The sequence below is a fragment of the Oncorhynchus clarkii genome, chromosome 9 (genome assembly GCF_045791955.1).
Source record: "Oncorhynchus clarkii lewisi isolate Uvic-CL-2024 chromosome 9, UVic_Ocla_1.0, whole genome shotgun sequence".
NCBI classification, from domain to species: domain Eukaryota; kingdom Metazoa; phylum Chordata; class Actinopteri; order Salmoniformes; family Salmonidae; genus Oncorhynchus; species Oncorhynchus clarkii.
Genome location: NC_092155.1, coordinates 8,504,094 through 8,516,593, shown reverse-complemented (window position 1 = coordinate 8,516,593; position 12,500 = coordinate 8,504,094). Strand labels below are relative to the sequence as shown.

At 47.0% G+C, this 12,500-nt stretch overlaps 1 protein-coding gene across 1 annotated transcript in view; it reads left to right on the top strand.

Annotated features, from left to right (window-relative positions):
* Nucleotides 1-1,671: 1,671 nt before the first annotated feature.
* The window catches only part of LOC139415814 (circularly permutated Ras protein 1), a 45,562-nt gene continuing 34,733 nt past the window's right edge, over nucleotides 1,672-12,500 (top strand). The window contains exons 1-3 of the mRNA XM_071163929.1: nucleotides 1,672-1,862; nucleotides 7,043-7,199; nucleotides 7,395-7,556. Of these exons, the coding sequence (XP_071020030.1) occupies nucleotides 7,043-7,199; nucleotides 7,395-7,556 (319 nt within the window). The 5' untranslated portion in view covers nucleotides 1,672-1,862. The remainder of the gene's footprint in view (nucleotides 1,863-7,042; nucleotides 7,200-7,394; nucleotides 7,557-12,500) is intronic.

Here is a 12,500-nt window from a genome sequence, read left to right as displayed (position 1 = left end):
TCTGCAAATTGTGTTTTACCATGTGAAATGGTTTAAGGTATTGACAACAGACTGTATAATTAGCTAAATGAGTCCAGGCAACTGAGAACTTTGTTCAGCCAATGGGTTTTAGTGTTTTAGCAATTAAGAAAAACTGTAAAGTACAAAAACGAACTGCAAAAATCTCTGAAGCTGGAGACTCATATCTCCCTCACTAGCTTTAAGCACCAGCTGTCAGAGCTGCACCTGTACACAGCCCATCTGTAAATAGTCCATCTATCTACCTACCTCATCCCCATACTGTATTTATTTATTTATCTTGCTCCTTTGCACCCCAGTATCTCTACTTGCACATTCATCGTCTGCACATCTACCATTCCAGTGTTTTAATTGCTATATTGTAATTACTTCACCTCCACGGTCTATTTATGGCCTTAACTCCCTTATCTTAACTCATTTGCACTCACTGTATATATACTTTTTGTTTTCTTTTGTTCTACTGTATTATTGACTATGTTTTGTTCATTCATGTGTAGCTCTGTGTTGTTGTATGTGTCAAACTGCTATGCTTAACCTTGGTCAGGTCGCAATTGTAAATTAGAACTTGTTCTCTACTAGCCTACCTGGTTAAATAAAGGTGTTCTCTACTAGCCTACCTGGTTAAATAAAGGTGGGAAAAAGGGAAAATAAATAAGCATAAATGTGGGTTGTATTTACAATGTGGGTTGTATTTACAATGTGGGTTGTATTTACAATGTGGGTTGTATTTACAAGGTGGGTTGTATTTACAAGGTGGGTTGTATTTACAATGTGGGTTGTATTTACAAGGTGGGTTGTATTTACAAGGTGGGTTGTATTTACAATGTGTTTGTTCTTCACTGGTTGACCTTTTCTTGAGGCAACAGGTCACATCTTGCTGCTGTGATGGCACACTGTGGAATTTCACCCAGTAGATATGGGAGTTTAATTCTTTGTGTGTCTGTGTAATCTGAGGGAAATATGTGTCTCTAATATGGTCATACATTTGACAGGAGGTTAGGAAGTGCAGCTCAGTTTCCACCTCATTTTGTGGGCAGTGTGCACATAGCCTGTCTTCTCTTGAGAGCCATGTCTGCCTACGGCGGCCTTTCTCAATAGCAAGGCTATGCTCACTGAGTCTGTACATAGTCAAAGCTTTCCTTAATTTTGGGTCAGTCACAGTGGTCAGGTATTCTGCCACTGTGTACTCTCTGTTTAGGGCCAAATAGCATTCTAGTTTGCTCTGTTTTTTTGTTAATTCTTTCCAATGTGTCAAGTAATTATCTTTTTGATTTCTCATGATTTGGTTGGGTCTAATTGTGCTGTTGTCCTGGGGCTCTGTAGGGTGTGTTTGTGTATGTGAACAGAGCCCCAGGACCAGCTTGCTTAGGGGACTCTTCTCCAGGTTCATCTCTCTGTTGGTGATGGCTTTGTTATGGAAGGTTTGGGACTCTCTCCAGCACAATGTATTTGGTTTCTTGAGTTTCTATTTCCACCCTCACCACTGATCGGTTCACTTCCTGTCACACACACACACCTCTCTCTCTCTCTCTCTCTCTCTCTCTCTCTCTCTCTCTCTCTCTCTCTCTCTCTCTAGCACAGTGTTTTTGGTTTCTTAAGTTGCTGTTTCCACTATCCCTACTGATCGGCTCACTTCCTGCCTCACACGCACACTCTCTCTGAAACACAGACACACACACATCATCTCACACACAACATACGCACACATAGAACGTGGTGGTTGGCTGGACAGGAAGTTGGCCGGACAGGGGAAAAAAACGAACAGACGGACAAAACAGACAGACACAACTCAGGAGGACCGGTTCCTTTCTCTCGACAAGTCAACCCTTTCATCCAGAACTCAGGTACCTGTGTTTTCTAACATAACAATAACACTGTGTGACATCATGATCTCCTGGCAGATTCTGTTACAGAATAGATTTTTTTTTTTTTTATACCCGAGACACAACAAGAATTTTAACAAGATACTGTGTTTTAACGGACATAGACAGAGACAACCAAAAGGTTATCTGAGATTTCCATTCATCTCTGTTTTTAGATCCAGTTAAACTATCACAAAAGTTATCTATAAAAGTGGACATTTATTTGCGTGAAACTAGATTTTCCTTAATCTCATGTCTGTAACCAGAGTGACACGTTTCTCTTACACCAGGAAATGAGAGTAACACACATGAACCCTTCAATGTTTGTAGATCCGTAAGGTGGAAGCTTCCCCACTATACTGTGTATACCTATCCAGACCCTACAGATCCACTACTATACTGTTTATACCTATCCAGACCCCACCACTATACTGTTTATACCTATCCAGACCCTACAGATCCACTACTATACTGTTTATACCTATCCAGACCCTACAGATCCACTACTATACTGTGTATACCTATCCAGACCCTACAGATCCACTACTATACTGTGTATACCTATCCAGACCCTACAGATCCACTAATACACTGTGTATACCTATCCAGACCCTACAGATACACTACTATACTGTTTATACCTATCCAGACCCCACCACTATACTGTTTATACCTATCCAGACCCTACAGATACACTACTATACTGTTTATACCTATCCAGACCCCACTACTATACTGTTTATACCTATCCAGACCCTACAGATCCACTACTATACTGTTTATACCTATCCAGACCCTACAGATACACTACTATACTGTTTATACCTATCCAGACCCCACTACTATACTGTTTATACCTATCCAGACCCTACAGATCCACTACTATACTGTTTATACCTATCCAGACCCTACAGATCCACCACTACACTGTTTATACCTATCCAGACCCTACAGATCCACTACTATACTGTTTATACCTATCCAGACCCTACAGATCCACTACTATACTGTTTATACCTATCCAGACCCTACAGATCCACTACTATACTGTTTATACCTATCCAGACCCTACAGATCCACTACTATACTGTTTATACCTATCCAGACCCTACAGATCCACTACTATACTGTTTATACCTATCCAGACCCTACAGATCCACTACTATACTGTTTATACCTATCCAGACCCTACAGATCCACCACTACACTGTTTATACCTATCCAGACCCTACAGATCCACCACTATACTGTTTAGACCTATCCAGACCCTACAGATCCACTACTATACTGTTTATACCTATCCAGACCCCACTACTATACTGTTTATACCTATCCAGACCCTACAGATCCACTACTATAATGTTTATACCTATCCAGACCCCACTACTATACTGTTTATACCTATCCAGACCCTACAGATCCACTACTATACTGTTTATACCTATCCAGACCCTACAGATCCACTACTATACTGTTTATACCTATCCAGACCCTACAGATCCACTACTATACTGTTTATACCTATCCAGACCCCACTACTATACTGTTTATACCTATCCAGACCCTACAGATCCACTACTATACTGTTTATACCTATCCAGACCCCACTACTATACTGTTTATACCTATCCAGACCCTACAGATCTGCAAACATCAAAGGGTCACAGAGAAAGAGAGAGAGAGAGACTGAAGTAGAAAGGTTATGGCCTTTGTTTTTGATGACAAAGGTGAATGGGTATGAAGAAATGGCTGAGGTTGAGAGAAATAACTGATACTTCCTCTCTACCTCTCTCTCTCTCACACACCTTCTCTCTCTCTCTCTGTCTCTCTCTCTCTCTCTCTCTTCACCCTCCCTCCCTCCCTCCCTTTCTCTCAATTCAATTCAATTCAATTCAAGGGCTTTATTGGCATGGGAAACATGTGTTAACATTGCCAAAGCAAGTGAGGTAGACAACATACAAAGTGAATATATAAAGTGAAAAACAACAAAAATTAACAGTAAACATTACACATACAGAGGTTTCAAAACAGTAAAGACATTACAAATGTCATATTATATATATATATACAGTGTTTTAACAATGTACAAATGGTTAAAGGACACAAGATAAAATAAATAAGCATAAATATGGGTTGTATTTACAATGGTGTGTGTTCTTCACTGGTTGCCCTTTTCTCGTGGCAACAGGTCACAAATCTTGCTGCTGTGATGGCACACTGTGGAATTTCACCCAGTAGATATGGGAGTTTTTCAAATTTGGATTTGTTTTCGAATTCTTTGTGGATCTGTGTAATCTGAGGGAAATATGTCTCTCTAATATGGTCATACATTGGGCAGGAGGTTAGGAAGTGCAGCTCAGTTTCCACCTCATTTTGTGGGCAGTGAGCACATAGCCTGTCTTCTCTTGAGAGCCATGTCTGCCTACGGCGGCCTTTCTCAATAGCAAGGCTATGCTCACTGAGTCTGTACATAGTCAAAGCTTTCCTTAATTTTGGGTCAGTCACAGTGGTCAGGTATTCTGCCGCTGTGTACTCTCTGTTTAGGGCCAAATAGCATTCTAGTTTGCTCTGTTTTTTTGTTAATTCTTTCCAATGTGTCAAGTAATTATCTTTTTGTTTTCTCATGATTTGGTTTGGTCTAATTGTGCTGTTGTCCTGGGGCTCTGTAGGGTGTGTTTGTGTTTGTGAACAGAGCCCCAGGACCAGCTTGCTTAGGGGACTCTTCTCCAGGTTCATCTCTCTGTAGGTGATGGCTTTGTTATGGAAGGTTTGTGAATCACTTCCTTTTAGGTGGTTGTAGAATTTAACGGCTCTTTTCTGGATTTTGATAATTAGTGGGTATCGGCCTAATTCTGCTCTGCATGCATTATTTGGTGTTCTACGTTGTACACGGAGGATATTTTTGCAGAATTCTGCGTGCAGAGTCTCAATTTGGTGTTCGTCCCATTTTGTGAAGTCTTGGTTGGTGAGCGGACCCCAGACCTCACAACCATAAAGGGCAATGGGCTCTATGACTGATTCAAGTATTTTTAGCCAAATCCTAATTGGTATGTTGAAATTTATGTTTCTTTTGATGGCATAGAATGCCCTTCTTGCCTTGTCTCTCAGATCGTTCACAGCTTTGTGGAAGTTGCCTGTGGCGCTGATGTCTCTCTCTCTGTCTCTGTCTCTCTCTCTCTCTCTCTCTCTTCACCATCCCTCCCTCCCTCCCTTTCTCTCTCTCTCTATCTGTCTCTCTCTCTGTCTCTCTCTGTCTCTCTCTCTCTCTTCACCCTCCCTCCCTTTCTCTCTCTCTCTTCACCCTCTCACTCTTTCTCTCTCTCTTCACCCCCCTTTCTCTCTCTCTCTCTCTCTCTCTCTCTCTCTCTCTCTCAATTCAATTCAATTCAATTCAATTCAAGGGGCTTTAATGGCATGGGAAACGTGTTAACATTGCCAAAGCAAGTGAGGTAGATAATATACAAAAGTGATATATACAGTGCCTTGCGAAAGTATTCGGCCCCCTTGAACTTTGCGACCTTTTGCCACATTTCAGGCTTTAAACATAAAGATATAAAACTGTATTTTTTTGTGAAGAATCAACAAGTGGGACACAATCATGAAGTGGAATGACATTTATTGGATATTTCAAACTTTTTTAACAAATCAAAAACTGAAAAATTGGGCGTGCAAAATTATTCAGCCCCTTTACTTTCAGTGCAGCAAACTCTCTCCAGAAGTTCAGTGAGGATCTCTGAATGATCCAACGTTGACCTAAATGACTAATGATGATAAATACAATCCACCTGTGTGTAATCAAGTCTCCGTATAAATGCACCTGCACTGTGATAGTCTCAGAGATCCGTTAAAAGCGCAGAGAGCATCATGAAGAACAAGGAACACACCAGGCAGGTCCGAGATACTGTTGTGAAGAAGTTTAAAGCCGGATTTGGATACAAAAAGATTTCCCAAGCTTTAAACATCCCAAGGAGCACTGTGCAAGCGATAATATTGAAATGGAAGGAGTATCAGACCACTGCAAATCTACCAAGACCTGGCCGTCCCTCTAAACCTTCAGCTCATACAAGGAGAAGACTGATCAGAGATGCAGCCAAGAGGCCCATGATCACTCTGGATGAACTGCAGAGATCTACAGCTGAGGTGGGAAACTCTGTCCATAGGACAACAATCATAAATCTGGCCTTTATGGAAGAGTGGCAAGAAGAAAGCCATTTCTTAAAGATATCCATAAAAAGTATTGTTTAAAGTTTGCCACAAGCCACCTGGGAGACACACCAAACATGTGGAAGAAGGTGCTCTGGTCAGATGAAACCAAAATTGAACTTTTTGGCAACAATGCAAAACGTTATGTTTGGCGTAAAAGCAACACCCTGAACACACCATCCCCACTGTCAAACATGGTGGTGGCAGCATCATGGTTTGGGCCTGCTTTTCTTCAGCAGGGACAGGGAAGATGGTTAAAATTGATGGGAAGATGGATGGAGCCAAATACAGGACCATTCTGGAAGAAAACCTGATGGAGTCTGCAAAAGACCTGAGACTGGGACGGAGATTTGTCTTCCAACAAGACAATGATCCAAAACATAAAGCAAAATCTACAATGGAATGGTTCAAAAATAAACATGTCCAGGTGTTAGAATGGCCAAGTCAAAGTCCAGACCTGAATCCAATCGAGAATCTGTGGAAAGAACTGAAAACTGCTATTCACAAATGCTCTCCATCCAACCTCACTGAGCTCGAGCTGTTTTGCAAGGAGGAATGGGAAAAAATTTCAGTCTCTCGATGTGCAAAACTGATAGAGACATACCCCAAGCGACTTACAGCTGTAATCGCAGCAAAAGGTGGCGCTACAAAGTATTAACTTAAGGGGGCTGAATAATTTTGCACGCCCAATTTTTCAGTTTTTGATTTGTTAAAAAGGTTTGAAATATCCAATAAATGTCGTTCCACTTCATGATTGTGTCCCACTTGTTGTTGATTCTTCACAAAAAAATACAGTTTTATATCTTTATGTTTGAAGCCTGAAATGTGGCAAAAGGTCGCAAAATTCAATGGGGCCGAATACTTTCGCAAGGCACTGTATATATATATATATATATATATACATACAGTGTTGTAACAATGTATGAATGGTTAAAGTACACTCTCTCTCTCTCCCCAAGATGGAGTTTGCCTGCAGTCATGTAGTGTGCAATTGGAGACCAGAGAGTGTAGAGGGGAGGTCAGGTGAGGGGGTGACCCCAGGTCTAGGTGAACCCCTTAGACTGTCTGTCAAAGAGCACATGTACGACAATCGCATCGCGGTCATCTCCCGGCCAGGTACTGTACAGACACGACACCGCACACACTAGATTCTCATTCTCATCAGACGTTTCCTCTCACCCACCCACATGTGGTGTTACGAATGATGATGATGTCAATCAAATGTATTTGTAAAGCTCCTTTTTGTTGTTGTTTACATCAGCAGATGTCACAAAGTGCTGTAACAGTCTGTGTCTGTTTCCTTTGCTTCAGAACCGGGTATAATGCCTCCAGCTCTGCCCCCTCGACAGTTCGGTTCTCAGAAGCCCCACCCTCAACCCACTTTTCTGCCTCCCCCTCTTCCCTCCCTGCCTGCCCCTCTACCCACCCTGCCTGCCCCTCTACCCACCCTGCCTCCCCCTCTACCACCCCGAGGTGACAGGATTCTGTGTGTTGGCTCTGAAAACAGCCCTAGTTGTTGGGTTAGATGTAGGCTGTACTGGTGTATGTAAAGATCAGTGGTTTATAAACTATGTACCAGAAGTCCCCACAAGAATAGTAAACAAACATACATTTGACAAACTGGGGACATTTAGTTTGTCCCCACGACGTCAAATGCTATTTCTAGGGGTTGGGGTTAGGGGTTAATGTTTGGGGGTTTGGTTTGGGGGTATGGTTTGGGGCTAGGGTTGGGTTTGGGGCTAGGGTTGGGTTAGGGTTAGGGTTTGGAGCTAGGGTTGGGATGGGTTAGGGTTTGGGGCTAGGGTTGGGTTAGGGTTAGGGTTTGGAGCTAGGGTTAGGGTTAGGGTTTGGGGCTAGGGTTAGGGTTAGGGTTTGGTGCTAGGGTTAGGGTTTGGGGCTACGGTTGGGTTAGGGTTAGGTTTTGGAGTTAGGGTTAGGGTTTGGGGCTAGGGTTGGGTTAGGGTTAGGGTTTGGAGCTAGGGTTAGGGTTAGGGTTTGGGGCTAGGGTTAGGGTTAGGGTTTGGGGCTAGGGTTGGGTTAGGGTTAGGGTTTGGAGCTAGGGTTAGGGTTAGGGTTTGGGGCTACGGTTGGGTTATGGTTAGGGTTTGGAGCTAGGGTTAGGGTTTGGGGCTAGGGTTGGGTTAGGGTTAGGGTTTGGGGCTAGGGTTGGGTTAGGGTTAGGGTTTGGAGCTAGGGTTAGGGTTAGGGTTTGGGGCTAGGGTTAGGGTTAGGGTTTGGGGCTAGGGTTTGGGTTAGGGTTAGGGTTTGGAGCTAGGGTTAGGGTTAGGGTTTGGGGCTAGGGTTGGATTAGGGTTTGGGGCTAGGGTTGGGTTAGGGTTAGGGTTTGGAGCTAGGGTTAGGGTTTGGGGCTAGGGTTGGATTAGGGTTAGGGTTTGGAGCTAGGGTTAGGGTTAGGGTTTGGGGCTAGGGTTAGGGGCTAGGGTTGGATTAGGGTTTGGGGCTAGGGTTAGGGTTAGGGTTAGGGTTTGGAGCTAGGGTTAGGGTTAGGGTTTGGGGCTAGGGTTAGGGTTAGGGTTTGGGGCTAGGGTTAGGGTTAGGGTTAGGGTTTGGAGCTAGGGTTAGGGTTAGGGTTTGGGGCTAGGGTTAGGGTTAGAGTTTGGGGCTAGGGTTGGGTTAGGGTTAGGGTTTGGAGCTAGGGTTAGGGTTTGGGGCTAGGGTTGGGTTAGGGTTAGGGTTTGGAGCTAGGGTTAGGGTTAGGGTTTGGGGCTAGGGTTAGGGGCTAGGGTTGGGTTAGGGTTTGGGGCTAAGGTTAGGGTTTGGGGCTAGGGTTAGGGTTAGGGTTTGGGGCTAGGGTTAGGGTTAGGGGTTGGAGCTAGGGTTAGGGTTAAGGTTTGGGGCTAGGGTTGGAGGCTGGGGTTGGGTTAGGGTTTGGGTCTAGGGTTAGGGGCTAGGGTTGGGTTAGGGTTTGGGGCTAGGGTTTGGTGCTAGGGTTGGGTTAGGGTTTGGGGCTAGGGTTTGGGGCTAGGGTTGGGGGTTAGGGTTAGGGGCTAGGGTTGGGTTAGGCTTTGGGGTTAGGGTTTGGGGTTAGGGTTTGGGGCTAGGGTTGGGGTTGGGGTAGGATTTGGGGCTAGGGTTTGGTTAGGGTTTGGGGCTAGGGTTGGGCTAGGGTTTGGGGCTATGAATGGGTTGGGGTTTGGGGCTAGGGTTGGGTTAGGGTTTGGGGATAGGGTTGGGTTAGGGTTGGGTTAGGGTTTGCGGCTAGGGCTGGGTTAGGGTTTGGGGCTAGGGTTAGGGTTTGGGGCTAGGATTGGGTTAGGGTTTGGGACTAGGGTTTGGGGCTAGGGTTGGGTTAGGGTTTGGGGCTAGGGTTGGGTTGGGTTTAGGGTTTGGGGTTAAGGTTGGGTTAGGGTTGGGTTAGAGTTTGGGGCTAGGGTTTGGTGCTAGGGTTGGGTTAGGGTTTGGGGTTAGGGTTTGGGGCTAGGTTTGGGTTAGGGTTTGGGGCTAGGGTTGGGTTAGGGTTAGGGTTTGGAGCTAGGGTTAGGGTTAGGGGCTAGGGTTGGATTAGGGTTTGGGGCTAGGGTTGGGTTAGGGTTAGGGTTTGGAGCTAGGGTTAGGGTTTGGGGCTAGGGTTGGATTAGGGTTTGGGGCTAGGGTTGGGTTAGGGTTAGGGTTTGGAGCTAGGGTTAGGGTTTGGGGCTAGGGTTGGATTAGGGTTAGGGTTTGGAGCTAGGGTTAGGGTTTGGGGCTAGGGTTAGGGGCTAGGGTTGGATTAGGGTTTGGGGCTAGGGTTAGGGTTAGGGTTAGGGTTTGGAGCTAGGGTTAGGGTTAGGGTTTGGGGCTAGGGTTAGGGTTAGGGTTTGGGGCTAGGGTTAGGGTTAGGGTTAGGGTTTGGAGGCTGGGGTTGGGTTAGGGTTTGGGTCTAGGGTTAGGGGCTAGGGTTGGGTTAGGGTTTGGGGCTAGGGTTAGGTGCTAGGGTTGGGTTAGGGTTAGGGGCTAGGGTTAGGGGCTAGGGTTGGGGGTTAGGGTTAGGGGCTAGGGTTGGGTTAGGCTTTGGGGTTAGGGTTTGGGGTTAGGGTTTGGGGCTAGGGTTGGGGTTGGGGTAGGATTTGGGGCTAGGGTTTGGTTAGGGTTTGGGGCTAGGGTTGGGCTAGGGTTTGGGGCTAGGAATGGGTTGGGGTTTGGGGCTAGGGTTGGGTTAGGGTTGGGTTAGGGTTTGCGGCTAGGGTTAGGGTTTGGGGCTAGGATTGGGTTAGGGTTTGGGACTAGGGTTTGGGGCTAGGGTTGGGTTAGGGTTTGGGGCTAGGGTTGGGTTGGGTTTAGGGTTTGGGGTTAAGGTTGGGTTAGGGTTGGGTTAGAGTTTGGGGCTAGGGTTTGGTGCTAGGGTTGGGTTAGGGTTTGGGGTTAGGGTTTGGGGCTAGGTTTGGGTTAGGGTTTGGGGCTAGGTTTGGGTTAGGGTTTGGGGCTAGGGTTTGGGGCTATTGTTGGGTTAGGTTTTGGGGCTAGGGTTGGGTTAGGGTTAGGGTTGGGTTAGGGTTTGGAACTAGGGTTGGGTTAGGGTTTGGGGCTAGGGTTGGGTTAGTGTTGGATTAGGGTTTGGGGATAGGGTTGGGTCAGGGTTTAGGGCTAGGTTTGGGTTAGGGTTTGGGGTTATGGTTTGGGGCTAGGGTTAGGGTTAGGGTTGGGTTAGGTTTTGGGTTAGGGTTTGGGGCTAGGTTTTGGGGCTAGGGTTGGGTTAGGGTTTGGGGCTAGGGTTTGGGTTAGGGTTAGGGTTTGGAGCTAGGGTTAAGGTTAGGGTTTGGGGCTAGGGTTGGATTAGGGTTTGGGGCTAGGGTTGGGTTAGGGTTAGGGTTTGGAGCTAGGGTTAGGGTTTGGGGCTAGGGTTGGATTAGGGTTAGGGTTTGGAGCTAGGGTTAGGGTTAGGGTTTGGGGCTAGGGTTAGGGGCTAGGGTTGGATTAGGGTTTGGGGCTAGGGTTAGGGTTAGGGTTAGGGTTTGGAGCTAGGGTTAGGGTTAGGGTTTGGGGCTAGGGTTAGGGTTAGGGTTTGGGGCTAGGGTTAGGGTTAGGGTTAGGGTTTGGAGCTAGGGTTAGGGTTAGGGTTTGGGGCTAGGGTTAGGGTTAGAGTTTGGGGCTAGGGTTGGGTTAGGGTTAGGGTTTGGAGCTAGGGTTAGGGTTTGGGGCTAGGGTTGGGTTAGGGTTAGGGTTTGGAGCTAGGGTTAGGGTTAGGGTTTGGGGCTAGGGTTAGGGGCTAGGGTTGGGTTAGGGTTTGGGGCTAGGGTTAGGGTTTGGGGCTAGGGTTAGGGTTAGGGTTTGGGGCTAGGGTTAGGGTTAGGGGTTGGAGCTAGGGTTAGGGTTAAGGTTTGGGGCTAGGGTTGGAGGCTGGGGTTGGGTTAGGGTTTGGGTCTAGGGTTAGGGGCTAGGGTTGGGTTAGGGTTTGGGGCTAGGGTTAGGTGCTAGGGTTGGGTTAGGGTTAGGGGCTAGGGTTAGGGGCTAGGGTTGGGGGTTAGGGTTAGGGGCTAGGGTTGGGTTAGGCTTTGGGGTTAGGGTTTGGGGTTAGGGTTTGGGGCTAGGGTTGGGGTTGGGGTAGGATTTGGGGCTAGGGTTTGGTTAGGGTTTGGGGCTAGGGTTGGGCTAGGGTTTGGGGCTATGAATGGGTTGGGGTTTGGGGCTAGGGTTGGGTTAGGGTTTGGGGATAGGGTTGGGTTAGGGTTGGGTTAGGGTTTGCGGCTAGGGCTGGGTTAGGGTTTGGGGCTAGGGTTAGGGTTTGGGGCTAGGATTGGGTTAGGGTTTGGGACTAGGGTTTGGGGCTAGGGTTGGGTTAGGGTTTGGGGCTAGGGTTGGGTTGGGTTTAGGGTTTGGGGTTAAGGTTGGGTTAGGGTTGGGTTAGAGTTTGGGGCTAGGGTTTGGTGCTAGGGTTGGGTTAGGGTTTGGGGTTAGGGTTTGGGGCTAGGTTTGGGTTAGGGTTTGGGGCTAGGGTTGGGTTAGGGTTAGGGTTTGGAGCTAGGGTTAGGGTTAGGGGCTAGGGTTGGGTTAGGGTTAGGGTTTGGGGCTAGGGTTAGGTGCTAGGGTTGGGTTAGGGTTAGGGGCTAGGGTTAGGGGCTAGGGTTGGGGGTTAGGGTTAGGGGCTAGGGTTGGGTTAGGCTTTGGGGTTAGGGTTTGGGGTTAGGGTTTGGGGCTAGGGTTGGGGTTGGGGTAGGATTTGGGGCTAGGGTTTGGTTAGGGTTTGGGGCTAGGGTTGGGCTAGGGTTTGGGGCTATGAATGGGCTGGGGTTTGGGGCTAGGGTTGGGTTAGGGTTTGGGGATAGGGTTGGGTTAAGGTTGGGTTAGGGTTTGCGGCTAGGGCTGGGTTAGGGTTTGGGGCTAGGGTTAGGGTTTGGGGCTAGGATTGGGTTAGGGTTTGGGACTAGGGTTTGGGGCTAGGGTTGGGTTAGGGTTTGGGGCTAGGGTTGGGTTGGGTTT